Source organism: Bos indicus, chromosome 4 (genome assembly GCF_029378745.1).
Source record: "Bos indicus isolate NIAB-ARS_2022 breed Sahiwal x Tharparkar chromosome 4, NIAB-ARS_B.indTharparkar_mat_pri_1.0, whole genome shotgun sequence".
Classification (NCBI taxonomy): Eukaryota; Metazoa; Chordata; class Mammalia; order Artiodactyla; family Bovidae; genus Bos; species Bos indicus.
This window is the reverse complement of record NC_091763.1, coordinates 23,207,164-23,227,675: the sequence shown is the minus strand read 5'-3', so window position 1 is coordinate 23,227,675 and position 20,512 is coordinate 23,207,164. Positions and strand designations below refer to the sequence as shown.

Here is a 20,512-nt window from a genome sequence, read left to right as displayed (position 1 = left end):
AGCAGGCTCCTCTTGCTAATCTGCGTTAAATGCATTAACTTTTTTCAGAAAACATCCCGTAGTGATATGAACTGGATATTTTCTTGTTTGCCTTCTCAATTAAGATACTTGATGGCAAGGACTCTACCTGCTTTTGAGTCTCTGGACTGTAACCCAGTTTCTGGTACAGAGTTGTTGTTAATAAATGCATATTATATAAGATAATTGATAAAGGTCCTATATCATTCATAAATTATTTTAGGTATATGGATTTTTTATTAAATGTATCCCTTTCTATAGATATAATTATTCTTTTGTATTTGATATTCAGTTCAGTTCAGTTCAGTCCCTCAGTCGTGCCCGACTCTTTGTGACCCCATGAATCATAGCACGCCAGGCTTCCCTGTCCATCACCAACTCCCGGAGTTCACTCAAACTCACGTTCATCGAGTCAGTGATGCCATCCAGCCATCTCATCCTCTGTCGTCCCCTCTTCCTCCTGCCCCCAATACCTCCCAGCATCAGAGTCTTTTCCAATGAGTCAACTCTTTGCATGAGGTGGCCAAAGTACTTTGATATTAGTCAAAGTAAAATTTTAGCTTAATATATGTCTAGATTATTTCCTAATTTAGAATAACTTCTTTGCATTCTGAAGTCACTTGGTAGAATGATCTGATGCATATGAAATAAAATTCATCCTAATTATTAAAAATATTGGGATAACACAATGGATTTGAGTGGCCTTGCCAAACAGACCCAAACAAAGTAATCACTTTTACTGCTACATGTTAGGGGTTTAGACTTTTGTTTGTACCACAGATTATATCTCTGTGCTTTCCAATTGAAAGTATTAAGAACTAGCATGCGTTTTTCCAAGTTAACTTTGAAAGATCAGGAAATAGGTGTAATTTCTGGCTAAATTAAACCCCTTATCATATTTTTCACTTCATTCTAAAATTGTTAGTCAGTTTTATCTGTGTTGTAGTTGTGTGACTTACAAACTGAAAAATATTTTAATTACATTTCCAAATATATATTTTTAATATATAAAAATGCATAGTTTTTTTTTCAAATTGGCTGAAACAGCAGTAATAATATCAATGATATCAAAGTATGTATAGAAACAGTGTGGGTATCCTAAATCAAGGTGGAAGGTATTAAGAATTGGTTTTTTAGACCAAAAAGAAAATACTTTCAAACCACAACATCACAGACCAAATATTTTTGCCTGATTTTAGTGAGACAGTTGTGAAGCCATCTAATCTTATAAGTGTAAGAATAATATGTATCTATGTATATGTAGGTATGAGGGTTTCCCTGATAGTTCAGTTGGTAAAGAATCTGCCTGCAATGCAGGAGACCCTGGTTCAATTCCTGGGTTGGGAAGATCTGCTGGAGAAGGGAGGTATGAATATGAATTAAGCTGAATAATATGAGTTAAATATGCTTGTTTCTGGCTCAGAATGTTTAAATCAAAATGTAGACCTTTTTAAAGGCAAACTCTTGAAGTAAACTATTTTAAACTAAGAGAAGGAAAAAATGAAAGTGAAAGCAAAAGTACAGTCCATGGAATTCTCCAGGCCAGAATACTGGAGTGGGTAGCTTTTCCCTTCTCCAGGGGATCTTCCCAACCTAGGGATCAAACCCAGGTCTCCTGCATTGCAGGCAGATTCTTTACCAGCTGAGCCACAAGCGAAGCCCAAGAATACTGGAGTGGGTAGCTTATCCCTTCTCCAGCAGATCTTTCCAACCCAGGAACAGAACCGGGGTTTCCTGCATTGCAGGTGGATTCTTTACCAACTGAGCTATCAGGGAAGCCTTTATTTTGGATCCTTAATACAACGAAGTGAATATGTACAATGAAATGAGCATTCACTCTGGATCATTATGCTAACAATATTTATCAGTCTCATATTGATTTCCTACAAGTATCAAAGAATATAATTTTGCAATATATAATGTATGATATGTAGATTTTAATAACCATATGTTTATTTATATTTATATGCTCAACCTGATATATAAAAATTATATACAAATGGCAGTATCCCATTTTCTGTGAATAATAAAATGTGAAATTGGAATTAAAAGAAATTCCTACATATTGTCCTTTAAAAAATCCTGTCATAAGACACTTTCCAAGATAATGGAATCAGTGCTGCAATTTTTCTTCTCTCTTAGCAAGTTTTTCTGGTGTGCTTTTTAGATATTGTTATCAGGCACCAATGAAAACTTTACCTGTTTTATCCTAATACTTACTTAAAATGGAAAGTAGACTTCTGAATCTTAGATGAAATACTTTTACTTGCTTTCATTGGCATTAACCATCTTGATCTTACTACTCACCTTTTTTTTTTTTTTTGAAGTGTGAGGCGTTAGACACAGAGTTGCTTAACCCACAAATTACATAGGATCTTGCTTGAGTTTAGCTGTCAGGGATAAAGAAAAAATACTCTAGGAGAGTCAGTGCTACAATGATGAACACTGAAAACTCAAGAATCATTGATTTGCTTTAAAAAGTGTCCCAATTTTTTAAAAAAAGTTTCCATTAAATGGCAAAAAAATAAATTCAGGACCCACACATGATTATTTCATCGCAAAATTAAAAAAAAAAAAAAAAGAACCTACTGGTTCTTCAAGTGAAACGTTTACCTTCACAGGTAAAACATAGTCTACAGTACCAAAGTGTCCACAAAGGGGAATCTTTTCAAACACTCCTCATTCGCTCATCCTCCGCATCCTTAGTATGACTTAAGAAGTATGAGCCTCACATCTGCTGGTTTTTGCCGCTTAATGAATGAAAAGTAAATTGTCACACAAAGTCTTGCATTTTGACTCTGCCAAGTCTCTTGCCTTTGTTTTCAGGCAGAGCTGTTTTCCTGTGCACTTTCTGTCCGCATTGCCATAAGTAGGTCTCCCAGTAGTTTCTGCTGGGAGATAGAACTTTCATCACTGTCCAGCTTTGCTCCTATAAAAGGCTATTTTGTCAGAACATGATGGGTGAAGACGGTGGTAAAATAGAGGAGGGACAATCTGATTTAGAAAATATATTTACTACTTTTCATAAAGAGAAAATTCTTAAATTAATAATATCTCTGGATTGTCGTTGCTGTTCAGTGCTCAGTAGTGTCTGACTCTTTGCGACCTGATGGACTGCAGTGCACCAGGCTTCCTGGTCCTTCATGGTCTCCTGGAATTTCCTGAAACTCATGTCTGTTGAATTGGTGATGACACCAACCATCTCATCCTCTGTGTCCTCTGTTCCACCTGCCTTCTATCTTTCCCATCATCAGGGTCTTTTCCAATGGGTTGGCTATTCGCATCAGGTGACCAAGTTTTGGAGTTTCATCTTTAGCATCAGTCCTGCCAATGAATATTAAGGGTTGTGCCCTTTGGACTGATTGGTTTGATCTCACTGCTGTGCAAGGGACTCTCATGAGTCTTCTCCAATATCATAGTTTGAAAGCATCAGTTCTCCAGTGCTCAGCCTTCTTTATGGTCCAACTCTCATATCCATACATGGCTACTGGAAAAGCCAAGCTTTGACTATATGGACCTTTGTCGGCAAAGTAACATATCTGCTTTTTAATATGCTATCTAGGTTTATCATAGCTCTTCCAAGGATCAAGTGTCTTTTAATTTTATGGCTGTAGTCACAGTCACCATCTACAGTGATTTGGGAGTCCAAGAAAATAGTCTGTCACTGTTTCCATTGTATCCCCATCTATTTGCCATGAAGTAATGGGACTGGATGCCTTGATCTTAGTTTTTTGAATGTTGAGATTTAAGCCAGGTATTTTACTCTCTTTTCTTCAGCAGGAGGATCTTTAGTTCCTCTTTGTTTTCCGCCATTAAGAACATGTCATCTGCATATCTGAGGTTACTGATATTTCTCCTCGAAATCTTGATTCCACCTTGAGCTTCGTCTAGCCCGACATTTCACAAGATGCACTCTACATAGAAGTTAAATAAGTAGGTTGAAAATATACAGCCTTGATGTACTCCTTTCCCAATTTTGAACCAGTCCATTCTTCCATGTCTAGTTCTAACTGTTGCTTCTTGACCTGCATATAGGTTTCTCAGGAGGTAGGTAAGGTGGTCTGGTATTTCCATCTCTTTAAGAATTTTCCAGTTTGTTGTGATCTACACAGTCAAAGGCTTTTGCATAGTCCATGAAACAGAAATACATGTTTTTCTGGAATTCCCTTCCTTTTCCTATGATCCAATAGATGTTGGCAAATTGATCTCTTGTTCCTCTGCCTATTCTAAATGCAATGTATACATTTGGAAGTTCTCGGTTCCTGAGGCTCAGACTGAAGGATTTTGAGCATTACCTTGTTAGCGTGTGAAATAAGTACAATTGTGTAGTAGTTTGATGTTCTTTGATATTGACTTTCTTTGGGAGTGGAATGAAAACTGACCTTTTCCAGTTGCTACCACTGCTGAGTTTTCCAGAGTTGCTACATATTGAGTGAAGCAGTTTAACAGCATCATATTTTAGGATTTGAAGTAGCTCAACTGGAACGGCACCTCCACTAGCTTTGTTCTTAGTAATACTTCCTCAGGCCCACTTCACTTCACACTCTAGGATGTCTGATTCTAGGTGAGTGACCACACCATCCTGGTTATCTGCATCATAAGACCTTTTTTATACTATTCTCCTGTATATTCTTGCCACCTCTTCTCAATCTCTTTTGCTTCTGTTAGTCCATACTCTTTTTATCCTTGATCATGCCCATCTTGCATGAAATATTTTCTTGGTATCTGTAATTTTCTTGAAGATATCTCTAGTCTTTCCCATTCTATTGTTTTCCTCTATTTCTCCTCATTGTCCACTTGAGAAGGCTTTCTTATCTCTCCTTGCTATTCTTTGGACCTCTGCATTCAGATGGGCATATTGTTCCTTTTCTCCTTTGCCTTTCACTTTTCTTTTCTCAGCTATTTGTAAGGTCTCCTCACACAACCATTTTGGCTTTTTGCATTTCTTTTTGGGGCATGATTTGATCACCACCTCCTGTACCATGTTACAAGCCTCCATCCATAGTTTTTCAGGCACACTTTAAGATCTAATCATTTGAATCTATTAGTCACTTCCACTGTATAATCATAAAGGATTTGATTTAGGTCATACCTGAATGGGCTAGTGGTTTTCCCTACTTTATTCAAATGTATCTGAATTTTGAAATACAGAGTTCGTGATCTGAACCACAGTCAGCTCCTGGTCTTGTTTTTGCTGACTGTATAGAGCTTCTCCATCCTAGGCTGCAAAGAAGATAATAAATCTGATATTGTCATTGACCATCTGGTGATGTCCATGTGTAGAGTGGTACCTTGTGTTGGAAGACAGTATTTGTTATGAGCAGTGCCTTCTCTTGGCGAAATTCTGTTATCCTTTGCCCTGCTTCATTTTGTACTCCAAGGCCAAACTTGCCTCTTACTCCAGGTGTGTCTTGACTTCCTACTTTTGCATTCCAGTCCCCTATGATGAAAAGGATATCTTTTTTTAGGTGTTAGTTCTAGAAGGTCTTATAGGTCTTCATAGAACCATTCAACTTCAGCTTCTTCGGCATTAGTGTTTGGCACATAGACTTGAATTACTGTGCTATTGAATGGTTGTACTGGAAATGAACTGAGATCATTCTTTTGTTCTTGAGATTGCACCCAAGTACTGCATTTTGTACTCTTTTGTTGACTATGAGGGCTACTTCATTTCTTCTAAGGGATTCTTGTCCAAAGGAGTAGATATAATGGTCATCTGAATTAGATTCACATATTCCCGTCCATTTTAGTTCACTGATTTCTAAAGTGTTGATGTTCACTCTTGCCATCTCCTATCTGACCACTTTCAGTTTACCCTGATTCATGGACCTAACTTTCCAGGTTTCTATGCAATATTGTTCTTTACAGCATCAGACTTTACTTTCACCACCAGGCACATCCACAGCTGGGTGTCATTTCCACTTTGGCTCAGCCTCTTCATTCCTTCTGGAATTATTTCTCTGCTCTTCTCCAGTAGCATATTGTACATCTGCCAAGCTGGAGGGTTCATCTTTCAGTGTCCTATCTTTTTGCCTTTTCATACTGTCTATGGGGTTCTCAAGGCAAGAATGCTAAGTGGCTTGCCACTCCATTCTCCAGTACACCATGTTTTGTCAGAGCTTTCCAACATGACCTGTCTGTCTTGGGTGTCTCCACAGAGCATGGCTTATAATACAATTAAATTTATATACATCCTTTGTTTATTCCACAATACAGGCAAATAAAGCAGGGGGTTTTAATTCCATTTTAAAGATACCAAACTGAAGCTCACCTAAGGCTACTATTCAAGGCCCTGGAGAAGGGAATTAAACCCACTCAAGTATTCTTTTCCTGAAGAATCCCATGGACAGAGGAGACTGGCAGGCTACAGTCCCTGGGATCACAAAGAGTCAGATATGACTGAGAGACTAACACACACATGGTATTCAAGGAATGAATGAAGTAAGTAATGAATTAATCTCTAGGGAAAACTGCATGGATGGAGTAGAATAAGAAGTTAAGACAGAGAGGTCAGTTTTTCAATCCATTTAGCAATCAGTTTACAGAGAGTAAGCTGATCTGACAGTCACACGCAGTTTATATTTGGGGGTAGGATGTTGCAGAAGAACGAAAAATGACTATTTTAAAAGAAAATAAGAATTAGTAACAGATGAAATATCATTATGGAATAGAAGAGCAATGGTGAGTCATATGGGTGATTAGGCTTTCACTTGAAGCAGTTATGGTAAACATTTCAGATACTGGCATATTTGAAAAGCTTTTATAGACTTTAATGACAAGGTCTTTGAAAATGTAGGAGACAGACAAATTAGTACAGAAATATAGTTGGTACAAACTAATTTAGGAAGAATTAGAAAATATTACCTTTTTCAGTAATTATTAAATTAATTGTAATATTTAATATTTATTAATTAAAAAATATCAAAGACTCACCAGAAATTGGACAGTTGATTTGCAAGTGCTAACAGTTTTAATATACAGATACTCCAAAATAAGGGCATATTCTGCAAAGGTTTTTAGGAGATGGAATAATTTGATAAAAAATTAGAGGTGGTATGAAGAAAAATATATTAAATCTATTGTGTCCATGAATATACATGAAACATTGTAAATAAAATGTTAGCAAACCAAACCCAATTCTCTATAAAAATGTTAATAAATAGTGTCAATTTGAGCACGTGAAAGCATAGTAAGAATGGTTTAGTGATACATAAATATGTAAATGTATACTCCCACATTTCCAGTTAAATGAATCATATCAGTATTTCACAAGGTACAGAGAGTATTAACACTGAATTATAATATAAATTCCTTCTATATAAAAGAATTGAAGAAAATTTTATTAACCTTATCTAAGATGTCACTCAGAAAAGAAGGACAAAATGCCTACAACAGACATCATCCTAAGTGGGGAAATTCTGAAAGTATTCCATGTAATTTCAGGCACAAGGTATGTATGTATGCTCTAATTCAGCAAATTATTAAAGCCCTCCATAGCCAGCACAGCAAGACAGGGAGAGAAATAATTATAAGGATTGACGATCAGCAACAGTATCATTGTCATTAGCACATGATATAGTTGTTTAGATAAAAATCCAAATAAGTCTACAAATAAAATATAGGCAACAGAAAAAATGAAGAATAATGTGGCTGTTTATAAAATCAATAAATTAAACTCAAATGTATTTTACATGCCAGCAACAAAAACATTAACAATTTAAAAGTTTAAGGTACTAACACAAACTACAAACCATCCAAGAATAAATGTAACAAAGACTTGCAAGCAAAAAATTTTAAAAATTTAAGGGTGTTAAAGAGTAAATTGAAACATCCTATATCCATGGATGAGGAAATAAATAACATCATACATAGGCTTCATGTAACTCCAATTTTTAAAAAATAAAGATTTTTTGTGTCTTTATTTTTACTTTTATGGAATATGAGAAATTAAATTCAATATGTATATAGAAAAGCAAAAGAGAAAAAATAGCTAAAATTTTTCATGCTCAATGAGATATAGACTAACTACAAAGCTGACCTATTATAATAGTGTGGTACTGGTGCAGAGATGGACACATTCATGAATAAAATAGAATAGAGTCTAAAAGAAAAATACCCTAATATGGAAATTTGATTCATGATGGATCTGCATGATATTAAGTTGAGTTATCTAAAACATGAAAAGATGGATTTACGGATGGAAATTGTTGCACAATAGCTTAAAGGAAGGAAGGCAGGAAGTGAGAAAGGGGGAAATGGAGAAAGAGAAAGAGTGAGGGTAGAGGAAGAAGAGGAGAAGGCAATGGCACCCCACTCCAGTACTCTTGCCTGGAAAATCCCATGGATGGAGGAGCCTGGTAGGCTGCAGTCCATGGGGTCTCTAGAGTCGGACACAACTGAGCGACTTCACTTCCACTTTTCACTTTCATGCATTGGAGAAGGAAATGGCAACCCACTCCAGTGTTCTTGCCTGCAGAATCCCAGGGACGGGGGAGCCCTGCCGTCTATGGGGTCACACAGAGTCGGACACGACTGAAGTGACTTAGCAGCAGCAGAGGAAGAAGAAAGGTAGTGAAGAAGGGAAAAGAAAGGGATCCCTTTTTGACACAACCAGTGTAGAATGCTGTGAATATTTTATGTATAAAATATATTCTCTTCTATGTTAATACTTCATACTATCCTGTCTCACATCCCCACAGACAATTTCTTAGTCAAAAATAAAACTGAAATTTTAAGAGAGTACATGTGTTCTCTTCTGACCACTGAGGAAACAACTATTTTGTTACACAAAACAAGCTAAAGTGCTAGCCATTTATCATAAGATGGATAAACTTCAGTACATTAAAACTAAAATCTTGTTTGTTAAAATACACATTTAGGAAAGTAAAAGAAGAAACTTTCTTCCTGTAGGAAGTATTTTTCAAAAAACCACAAAGTAAACAAACAAAAAAATCCTCAAAAGGATTAAAATTAAGAAAAAGTAAAGAATTTTTACAAATCAGCAAGAAATAAGGAGTAAAGATGGGGAAGACATTGCACATTTGAGGAAACACATGAAATTTTAAAAAAAAGTGACATTACAAGTATTAGAACAGATGGGCTCAGCACACTTGTTCTAATGTTCCTGATAAGTACATGCATTGCTATAACTACTATAGGATACCAATTGATAATATCTTGTCAAATTGCAAGAGTCATCACCGTCCATGTGCATTAGAAAGTATTTCTGAAAATGGATTTTTATAAGAATATAAAATACTCCAAATATCCAATGGCATGGATTTAAAAAGCATAATCACAGAAATGGTATTGAACACAGCAGTGGGTATAAATGACTTCAACTACTGATGGATGGAAATTCAGCTACTACATGGAGGAATCTTAATAACAATGCTGTGAAGAAAAAGCAAAATACAAACAATGTGTTGTTTATGGCATGTACATGCTAACCTGAAATTCAGAATAATGCCCACCTTTGTTAACAAGGGGGGAGGGTCCTATGGGGAAGGAACACAGAAGGATATGCAAGTTACTAGAAATGTTCTACTCTCTGGGGTGGACAGCTGGTACATTGTTTTGCTTATATAATCTGAGCAAACTAACCCAGTGATAATCTGGAAGAAAATTTTGCAATGTGTCTAACAAAAGGTAAATATCCACAATATAATACACAATGAATTTCAGGACAATTTTGTGTTCTAAATGTCTGTGCTTCCTGTTTCTAGGTGGCAGTGGTTCAGTTGACTTGTTTACATTACTATTATATTTACACATTTTGTATTACATTAACCAAAAATTTAATGATACTAATTTGAATGAAAATATTACTAATAATGTCTAGTGTTTATAAGAATAAAATACAACTCATAGGAAAGAGGTACAATGCTTTGATGATGCAGTTCACAAAGAAGGTCACAGGTCTGTGAGCCTACAAAATACGTTCAACAGCTAGTAAACAGGGGAATGTGATTTTATGATAATAGCACCATGGTATTTTTTTTTCTTACTTATTGAAGAAATATCATAAAGTTGTTTATAAGTAGTGTTTTAGAGTTTCAAGGAAATGGACATGTACATTTTCTATAGTGGGAACCATCCAGAGGGTAATGTGTTGTTGTAATTATTTCCCTTCTAGAAGATTAGCTTTCAAAACTGATACACTTGCTCAAATAAATGTATTCAAACAACATTAACTACAATACCTGTTATTTTGTGGCAGTGAAACACTAAAAATAAAGTACATGAAATGACATTATTTTTAATCATAAAATGTTATATTGTGTTAGTCGCTCTGTCATGTCCGACTCTTTGTGACCCCCATGGACTGTAACCCACGAGGATCCTCTGTCCATGGAATTCTCCAGGCAAGAATACTGGAGTTGGGTTGTCATTCCCTTCTCCAGGGGATCTTCCCTACACAGAGACTGAACCTGTGTCTCCTGCACTGTAGGCAGATTCTTTACTATCCGAGCCACCAGGGAAGCCCCAGTGTGATAAAATTGACATGTACATTTATATATGTAATATTAAAGAAAATGTTCTTAGATGACTGCATATAGTCTTCCCTTGATATCCACAGGTGATTGGTTCCAGGACTCTCCAGATAACAAAATTCACAGGAGCTTTAAGTCCCTTACAAACAGTGGCAATTGTTGGCATACATTTAAATGAACTTTCAGTTCAGTTCAGTTCAGTTCAGTCGCTCAGTCATGTCCAACTCTTTGCGACCCCATGGATCGCAGCACGCCAGGCCTCCCTGTCCATCACCAACTCCCAGAGTTCACTCAGACTCACATCCATCGAGTCAGTGATGCCATCCAGCCATCTCATCCTCTGTCGTCCCCTTCTCCTCCTGCCCCCAATCCCTCCCAGCATTGGAAGGAATGAGGCTGAAACTCTAGTACTTTGGCCACCTCATGTGAAGAGTTGACTCATTGGAAATGAACTTTAGGTTACTTATAATACCTAATAAAATGGAAATGCTATGTATATAGTTGTAAAATACAATATACCTTCTTTGTAATAAGTTGTGATTCACCAAATTCAAGTTTCACTTTTGGAAACTTCCTGGATTTTGTATTTAAAGACTTTCAATTCCTGGTTGGTTGAATCTACAGATGCAGAATCTACAGATAGGAAGAGCCAGTTGTATTATATTGTTACCACCAGGGCTAGAAAGTTGAAGAGACACATTCCCAGATATTCTGTCTTGTTTCAAATTTGTTTTTTTTTTTCTTTTTTTTCAAGAAAATAGGCATGCATGATTGTATAACTGAATGCATTATTCGTCTTTGTAGTTTTCCCCAAGGTAGGATGCATTCATAAGCATGCTGCATGCAGTAGCAGCAGAAGTGGTGAGCACTTATCACACCCAACCCAGACATTTTTATGTGTTCCTGGGTGGTAAACACTGCCAAGGAGGTCAAAAGAGAGGAGGAAGCCTGGCTTCTATTCACATATTCAAAGTCAGAAGGAAACACTGAAAACAGTTGGCTAAAACCTCAGATACAGCCTGACCAATTTCTCCCAGTAAGGGAGAAGGCAGAAAACTCTCAAAGACATTTTTTACTGAGCTATTAGTCACATTTATATAATTGTTCAAGAGAGAATTGTTGGTCAATAAAAATTAGTAAATAAAACATATTTGTATACATATGTCTAGGTAATCTGTATAGTCTAGGTAAACTGCATATCACGTATGGGATTGTACCTTAATGAAAATTATTATAATTTATTAATTTTATTTTTTCACTTTAGAGTTGTTAAAAGAAAAATATAAGTATTATGGAATATAGAATTTATAATGATAACATTTAAATTAGGATATGTTGATACTTCTATTTTAGAATTTCATTGTAGATAAGGGTTTACTATTTTTCAACAAAACCTAAATCTGTCATTAGATGAAATGCTGAATATACAAAAATAAAAATGTCCTAACTTTGAAATACCAATCATGTGCTGTAACATGCTTCTTTTTCAGGTTAAACTTTTTCCGTGATGTTCCTGATTTCAGAGTGTTAGCCTGTGGTGGAGATGGAACTGTGGGGTGGATTTTGGACTGCATAGGTAATGAAGACACGTATTTAATGTGGCTTGGGTGAGAGTGGAAACCTTAAATTCTGTGTATTTCATTTGTTTATTTAACACATCCATATCTTTGTTAAATAAAATACACAGTGATAACAATCAGACATCTGGAATATTGATGGCTTATTCTGTAGTTCAGATTTTTAACTGTCAAAATAATTTACAAATAACTAGAAATGCTTGTTTTCTCATTCATTTTTTTCATGGAATTTAATAAAACCACTTCCTTGGTGGCCCAGCTGGTAAAGAATCCAGTTGCAATACAGGAGACCTGGGTTTGATCCCTGAGTTGGGAAGATCCCCTGGAGAAGGGAACAGCTACCCACTCCAGTATTCTGGTCTGGAGAATTCCATGGACTGTATAGTCCATGGGGTTGCAAAGAGTTGGACATGACTGAGTGACTTTCACGGATACTTCCAGATCTGGACTGACCAATTCTTTGTTAAAAATAGATCCTTTCATAAAAAGGAAAGACCTGATTCAAAAGAAGTTTTACTATCTATATGTATTGAAGCAAAGTTTTATTCAATCAATGCAGTTGAGAATATTCGACCTTTTCATACCCTCAAAAATATTCAGATTAAAAATGAATACATATTGTCAATACCCTTTTGGTAAGCACCTAACAATTTTACTCTACTAACTTTTTTTTTTTTTCGAAAAGAAAAGGGAAAATTGTATTCTTTGGCCCTCCAATAAACAATGTCAATAGTATTGATATTTTAAGGACAAAACCAGAGTTCAAGAACTACCAAAATTGAGTCCCTTGAACAGTGTTTGAGGACTTGTAAGAATTTTAGTGAAAATAGTAGGAATTATTGGTTTTCATTAGTCCCTAAAATCTAAGCCTTTGGTAGTATACTGTGGCACATCCCTACATAATCTATTCCTTACCCGTTTTTTACCCACATATGCTTACTCTGAGGGGCTGAGAAGGGAGAAAAATAAAGTAATATATGTTTGTGAGACATCTTTAGTAACTCAAACAAAAGCATGTGGAATTTCAGTGATATGATATTTTCTGAACCCAAACACTATATCAACTTGAATCTCAAACAAAATCTGGCAATGTCTTCTTTTGTTGACTCTGACACAGAGCATAGAGCCATTGTTCAGTTCAGTTCAGTTCAGTCGTTCAGTCGTGCCCGACTCTTTGTGACCCCATGAATCAAAGCACACCAGACCTCCCTGTCCATCACCAACTCCCGGAGTTCACTTAAACTCATGTCCATCGAGTCAGTGATGCCATCCAGCCATCTCATCCTCTATCGTCTCCTTCTCCTCCTGTCCCGAATCCCTCCCAGCATCAGAATCTTTTCCAATGAGTCAACTCTTCACATGAGGTGGCCAAAGTACTGGAGTTTCAGCTTTAGCATCATTCCCTCCAAAGAAATCCCAGGGCTGATCTCCTTTAGAATGGACTGGTTGGATCTCCTTGCAGTCCAAGGGGCTCTCAAGAGTCTTCTCCAACACCACGGTTCAAAAGCATCAATTCTTCGGCACTCAGCTTTGTTCACAGTCCAACTCTCACATCCATACATGACCACTGGAAAAACCATATTCTTGACTAGACAGACCTTTGTTGGCAAGTAATGTCTCTGCTTTTAATATGCTGTCTAGGTTGGTCATAACTTTCCTTCCAAGGAGTAAGCATCTTTTAATTTCATGGCTGCAGTCACCATCTGCAGTGGTTTTGGAGCCCAAAAAAATAAAGTCTGACAGTGTTTCCACTGTTTCCCCATCTATTTGCCATGAAGTGCTGGGACCAGATGCCATGATCTTCGTTTTCTGAATGTTGAGCTTTAAGCCAACTTTTTCACTCTCCCCATTTCACTAACTTTTAGAATTCAACTGTTTTCAAAATATATTTTTCTTAAAGTATACCTAAACTTGATGTTGCCAAAGGACTTTTCTAAAGAACCTACTTTTCCACTTTAGCGCTATCCTTGTGTTGCATATACCTGCACCCTTGAGAATTTCAACTGAGTTAAGTCAAATGTGCTACAATTTTTAACTAAATTAACATATTTAAAAGTCTTTCCTCACATATAAGTCTTAAAAATTCCTGTCACCCTGTGAATTATGTTATTTACTTGTTTTATAAATTGCTACAAATGCATATAAGTTAATCATATTTTATAATTGTATATATATATAAAATGTGACTTTTTCTAAGTACCCTGTAGAATGTCTTCCATGCCAAGCTGTGTTTTTTTTTTTAATTGTTGTTCAGTCAATGACCAATTTTTTTTTCTTTTAATTTTTCAATTATACAGAAAAGGCTAATGTAGTCAAGCATCCTCCAGTGGCTATTCTGCCTCTCGGGACCGGCAATGATCTAGCAAGATGCCTGCGATGGGGAGGAGGTAAATAGATATGACAAACCAACAACAACAACAAAAATCTTTAAAAAACAGTAATATAGTGCAGAGCACCCTCTTTCAATAAACTAAATTTAGCATTTCTTCACTGCATGACAGCTTTCATGTGCTTTTAGCAAATGTAATTGCTGTCAGATGTAATATAATTTTGAATAATAGTCTGGGGTAGAGAAACAAACGGTGGACCAAGAGTTAGACTGTGATTGCTAATTATACGCTAGATGGGAGGGCAAGCATCTAACTTTCTCTTTCTCTGGTTTTTGGGTTTCCAACTTAAGAAATGAGGTAAGCATGGGTTAAATTTAAAATAATGTTCATATTTTTAATCTCTGACTTGTGTGAAAGAATCACAAACAAAGGAAAAGTGTTGAAAGATGAAAGGACAACTTGTCCAGGAGAGTACAAGAAAGTGAAAGTCAAGTTGGTCAGTCGTGTCTGACTCTTTGCAACCCCATGGACTGTAGCCTACCAGGCTCTTCTGTCCATGGGATTTTCCAGGCAATAGTCCTGGAGTGGATTGCCATTTCCTTCTCCAGGGGATCTTCCCAACCCAGGGATTGAACCCCGGTCTCCTGCATTGTAGACAGACGCTTTACCGTCTGAGCCACCAGGGAAGTCAGAAGAGTACAAGATGTAACCAATTTTCTGAGACTCACTTTGCACTACGTGGTATGTTCTGCACTTGGGATAGACAGTTAAGAATAGAAAGAACACAAGATCTGCTTTATAAAGGGCCTTAAATTCTAGTGGAATATGAAGTCATATGTAAATTGTGAGACTTCTTACTGACAAGCAAGATAATAATCAGCATAATGAATGAGCTTACTTAGGAACTGACAAGGTAAAATAGGGAGAACTTGAGGGGTGGTGGAGGTTTAGTCACTAAGTCGTGTCCCACTCTTGTGACCCCATGGACTGTAGCTCACCAGGTTTCTCTGTCCATGGGATTCCCAGGCAAGAATACTGGAGTGGCTTGCCATTTTCTCCTCCAGGGGATCTTCTCAACCCAGGAATCGAACCCAAGTCTTTTGCATTGCAGGCAGATTCTTTACAGTCTGAGCTAAGAGAGAAGCCCCAAATAAGTTTAGTTGCTCAGTCCTGTTTGACTCTTTGCGACCCCATGGACTGCAGCATATCAGGCTTCCCTGTCCATCACCAACTCCCTGAGCCTACTCAAACTCATGTCTGTTGCGCTGATGATGCCATCCAACCATCTCATTCTCTGTTGTCACCTTGTCCTCCTGCCTTCAATCTTTCCCAGCGTCAGGTTCTTTTCAAATGAGTCAGCTCTTCACATCAGGTGGCCAAAGTATTGGAGCTTCAGCTTCAGCATCAGTCCTTCCAATGAATATTCAGGACTGATTTCCTTTAGGATGGACTGGTTGGATATCCCTGCAGTCCAAGGGACTCTCAGGAGTCTTCTCCAACACCACAGTTCAAAAGCATCAATTCTTCAGCACTCAGCTTTCTTTTTAGTCCAGTGCTCACATCCATACCTGACTAGGAAAAACCATAGCTTTGACTAGCTGGACCTTTGCTGGCAACATAATGTCTCTGCTTTTTAATATGCTATCTAGGTTGATCGTGGCTTTTCTTCCAAGGAGTAAGCGTCTTTTAATTTCATGGCTGCAGTAACTATCTGCAGTGATTTTGGAGCCCCAAAAGATAGCTTTTCACTGTTTCCATTGTTTTCCCATCTATTTGCCATGAAGTGATGGGACCGGATGCCATGATCTTAGTTTTCTGAATGTTGAGTTTTAAGCCAACTTTTTCACTCTCCTCTTTCACTTTCATCAAGAGACTCTTTAGTTCTTCTTTGCTTTCTGCCATAATGGTGATGTCATCTGCGTATGTGAGGTTATTGCTATTTCTCCCAGAAATCTTGATTCCAGCTTGTGCTTCATCCAGCCCTACATTTTGCATGATTTACTCTGCATATAAGTTAAAGAAGCAGGGTGACAATATATAGACTTGACATACTGCTTTCCTGATTTGGAACCAGTCTGTTGTTCCATGTTGAACCCAGGTCTCCTGCATCGCAGGCAGATTCTTTTCCATCTGAGCTGAGAGAAAAGCCCAAAATAGGGAGTACTCTAATAGGTGGATAATGACAGAGCCATATAGTATTGAAGGTGGGCTTGACAGGCAGAATAAATATCAGGTTTATACCTCTAGAGGTAGGAAGTCACTTGACATACTGAAGGAACTCAAAAATGGAATACTGTAGATGGAGCAGATGAGAAAATGGAGAATATTTCAAGATGAAATCTTAAAATAATTTGAAATATCATTAATAGGCTAATATTACCTGAAGATATCAAAGAAAAGAAAACCATATTTGCTAAGAAGCAAGAACTGAATCCTAAATATTTTTAGCATGTAAACCCAGTGAAGTTTGAAAAGTGTCTACTAAGACAGTGTGAATCAGAAACCCTTGGGGAGCTTGTTAAAGATACAGTGGATTGACCTCACCTCATATATGTTGAATTGGAATCTCTAGAGATGAAACTGCACAGGTGATTTCCTTTTTAAGCAAACTCCCTAAGTAACTTGATTCACAGAAAAATTTGAGAACAATTGTTCCATTTGTACCTGGATAACTTATGGACTCTACGACATATATATGTATTTGTGTATATGACAGAATTTGAAACCAAGTTAAAAACATGGCATATGATATATTTGTGATTTTTATTAAGGATATAACAATAAAAGAATATTATAAAATGATGTGTTAAATTGTATAGAATCTAAAGATAGATAGATAGAAAGAATGAACCATTGCTTATGAGATGCTCATGTATTCCAGTGTTAATATTTGTATATTGATTAAAAAGAAGAGACTCATTCATGTGGCTTCTTATATATTCTTCTCAAAAGTATTTTTGGTATTTGAAAATTAATAACTTTATTTGGTTTGAAACTGGCAAATGCCTTAAATCTCAAAATTGAGTATAGAAGTTCCAGAGTATCCTCTAATTATTTCCTTATAAAACAGTTTTAAAGATATTATTATCAGTGGACAGAGACAGGTGGATTATAGTATTTGTTAGAGTGTATATTGATGATGAACTCTTTGTATCTAGTATATGTTGGCACTGTTCAATGTGCTAAATAGTGAGTGAGAAATAAAGGGCTTTTACTATTTGATAATTATATTTTCATTGAGTATCCAGACAATAGATCAGTGAATAATGAAATATATAATTGCAAAATAAGGTCAAGATTATAAAAGAATCAGAATGTATTTTTAGAGAATAATACAGGGAAACTCCCCTGGAGGAGGGCATGGCAGCTCACTTCAGTATTCTTGCTTGGAGAATCCTATGGACAGAAGAGCCTGTTGGGCTATGGTCCATAGGGTTGCAAAGAGTCAAACATGACTGAGGCGACTTAGCACAGCAAGACACAGAGGGAAACTATTCAGCTATATAGTCAAGAAGATGTCCTTTAGGAAGTAACATTTAAGCTGGGTTTAAAATATGCAGAAAAAGAAAGTGCTCTCTGTATTGAGAGGAATGAAGGAAAAGTGATGATGTAACTCTAAGAGATTGTTGGGTGACCGATAGGTATAGCCTCAGGAGGGAGGTGGGAATAGTATGATGTTGGAGAGAGAAGTAAGAGCAGATTAGGTAGGTCTTGGTGGTCATGGTAGAAACTTATGTTATTGAAGCACATAGCAAAACTTTGGAAGAGTTTCAAAAGCAGAGTGACACAATGACATTTATGTTTTCAAAATAAGTTAATTTGGGGAGATAAAAAAAGCTAAGAAAATATGGAGATGTGGGGAAGCATAGTTTTAGAGATCAGAACTTGTATTACCATTGAAATTAGAGGATGAACAGACCAAGCTAGGGCAGTGGTCATGCTAATGAAGCAAGTGGACACACTGACATTTTCAGGGATAGGCTGATACAGCTTGCCCATGGATTGGGTGGGGGCTTTGGTGAAAGTGGGGTATTAAGGGGGCACTGCAAGATGCTCAAGATGAGCAGTTAGGAAAATGAGGGTGCCATTTGATAGAGTTTACTAATAAAGACACACACTCTGAAGTGGTGTGAATTATTTCTTGTCAGGTGTCTAACTTTGAGCAAGTTGCTTAAAACTGTGTGCTTCAGATTCTTCATCAGAACCTGAAGAAAATAGTTGGAGATGGCACTAGTGGTAAGGAACCCACTTGCCAGTGCAGGAGACAGAAGAGACACAGGTTTGACCCCCGAGTTGGGAGGATCTCCTGGACAACTCATTCCATTATTCTTGCCTGGAGAGTCTCGCGGACAGAGGAGCCTGGTGGGCCATGGTCCATAGGATCTCAAAGAGTCAGACATGACTGAGTGACTGACGTTTTGCACTAAGAACCCTACCTTGTGGGTTCTTACACCCTAGATATCAAGTTATTTGCCCAGTGTCTGAGCCCTTCTTGTAATTATACTAATTATCATTATACTTAACATTTGGGAAAGAAATTACTTCATTTGACTAATAATCATTTGGTTCACTTAATGTCACTGGAATCTATTGACTGGGAAGTTTAATTTTTATGAATGTATTGCAAATTTCGAAAAATATAAAATGTACACATGTAGGACTTCTCAGGGCATTTGAAAAAATACTTTATTTTCATTTCCTTTGCAGTTTTTTCTGGCAATACCTAATCCCTCAAACAAAATTCTGAAAATTATTGCAAGAAAAAATACTGTGAAGAGTAAGGGAGTTAAGAGACAGAGTTTTAGATGCAACACACTCTTACAAATGTTTTCTTCATGTGATTTTAAATTTGTAAAAATGACTTTTTAGATATTGCTTTTCTTCATGTGATCTTACATTTGTAAAAATGACTTTTTAGATAGATTCAGTTATTATGATAACATCATATCATTAAATGGAAGATAAATACTAATTATGTTTTCATTTGATTTCTTAGCCTAGAGTGATTATAGGCTTTAAATCAAAATAATAGAAACAAAGTATCATCATTCTTTTCTAGAGCAAGCTTTTGTTTGCTTATTTGTAAGTTTTTCTTTTTTAAAAAATATAATCTTACTGAGTTCAGGAATGCTATTTATAGTTATGAATCATTATTTAACAAGCTTGAGCACAGATAAATACAAACATGTAGGGCATAGATATCTGTTAAGTGGAGAACAACAATTTGGAGTTCTTCACCTTTGTGAATTGATACTGAACTTCATGTATGATTCTCAAAATAGATTTATTGCCTCTATCTTTCCATTTTTATTTGGCTAGAAGACTGATTGATACCGGCCTTTTTCATGTGTATGTTAGTCGCTCAGTCATGTCCAACTCTTTGCAACCCAGTTTACTGTAGCCTGCCAAGCTTCTCTGTCCATGTAATTCTCCAGGCAAGAATACTAAAGAGTGTTGCTATTTCCTTATCCAGGGTATCTTCCAGACCCAGGGATCAAACCCAGGTCTTCTGCATTGCAGGCAAATTCTTTACCATCTGATCCACCAGGGAAGCCCAGCCTTTTTCATACTTACCCATAAAAACTTTGAGAACATTTCCAGTGCTAAAGAATTTAAGTTGATTGACCCTACTTAATCTCATTTTATTAATACTTTCATTAAATTAAATTCTGTTGTGTTCTTTCCTCATCAGTTCCATTCCTGTTTCTATTAACATAAGCTGTAGCTGAAAAGAAGCTCAATGTTTGTTTAAAGCATTATCATTTACTTATATTTATGCTGAGTGTGTGTATATTTTCATACTATATTATATATTAGTTTAATATATGTAAATTATTTATATCTAAAACCATCAAACTTATTTTCAAATAAGAATAGAATTTGGAAAATATATGAATATAAACTCCTTTTATTCCATTCAATGTGGAATATATATATATGTATATATATATATAATTGGGAGCTTTAAAAGAAATTTAACAAGGAAATAAATATTGAGAATGAGCGTAGAACTATTAAGAAGATCTGAAAAATAAGTACACTTAATTTTTGTTGCCTTGCAGTGAAAACAATTCATTTTTAATCACTGAGTACT

General features: G+C 36.4%; 1 protein-coding gene across 8 annotated transcripts in view; it reads left to right on the top strand.

Moving 5' to 3' along the window:
• The window catches only part of DGKB (diacylglycerol kinase beta), an 870,186-nt gene that overhangs the window by 361,103 nt on the left and 488,571 nt on the right, over window positions 1–20,512 (top strand). For all 8 annotated transcript variants that reach the window (XM_019958478.2, XM_019958484.2, XM_019958481.2 and 5 more), the window contains 2 exons: window positions 12,002–12,087; window positions 14,386–14,475. In XM_019958478.2, coding sequence (XP_019814037.1) covers window positions 12,002–12,087; window positions 14,386–14,475 — 176 coding nt within the window. The remainder of the gene's footprint in view (window positions 1–12,001; window positions 12,088–14,385; window positions 14,476–20,512) is intronic.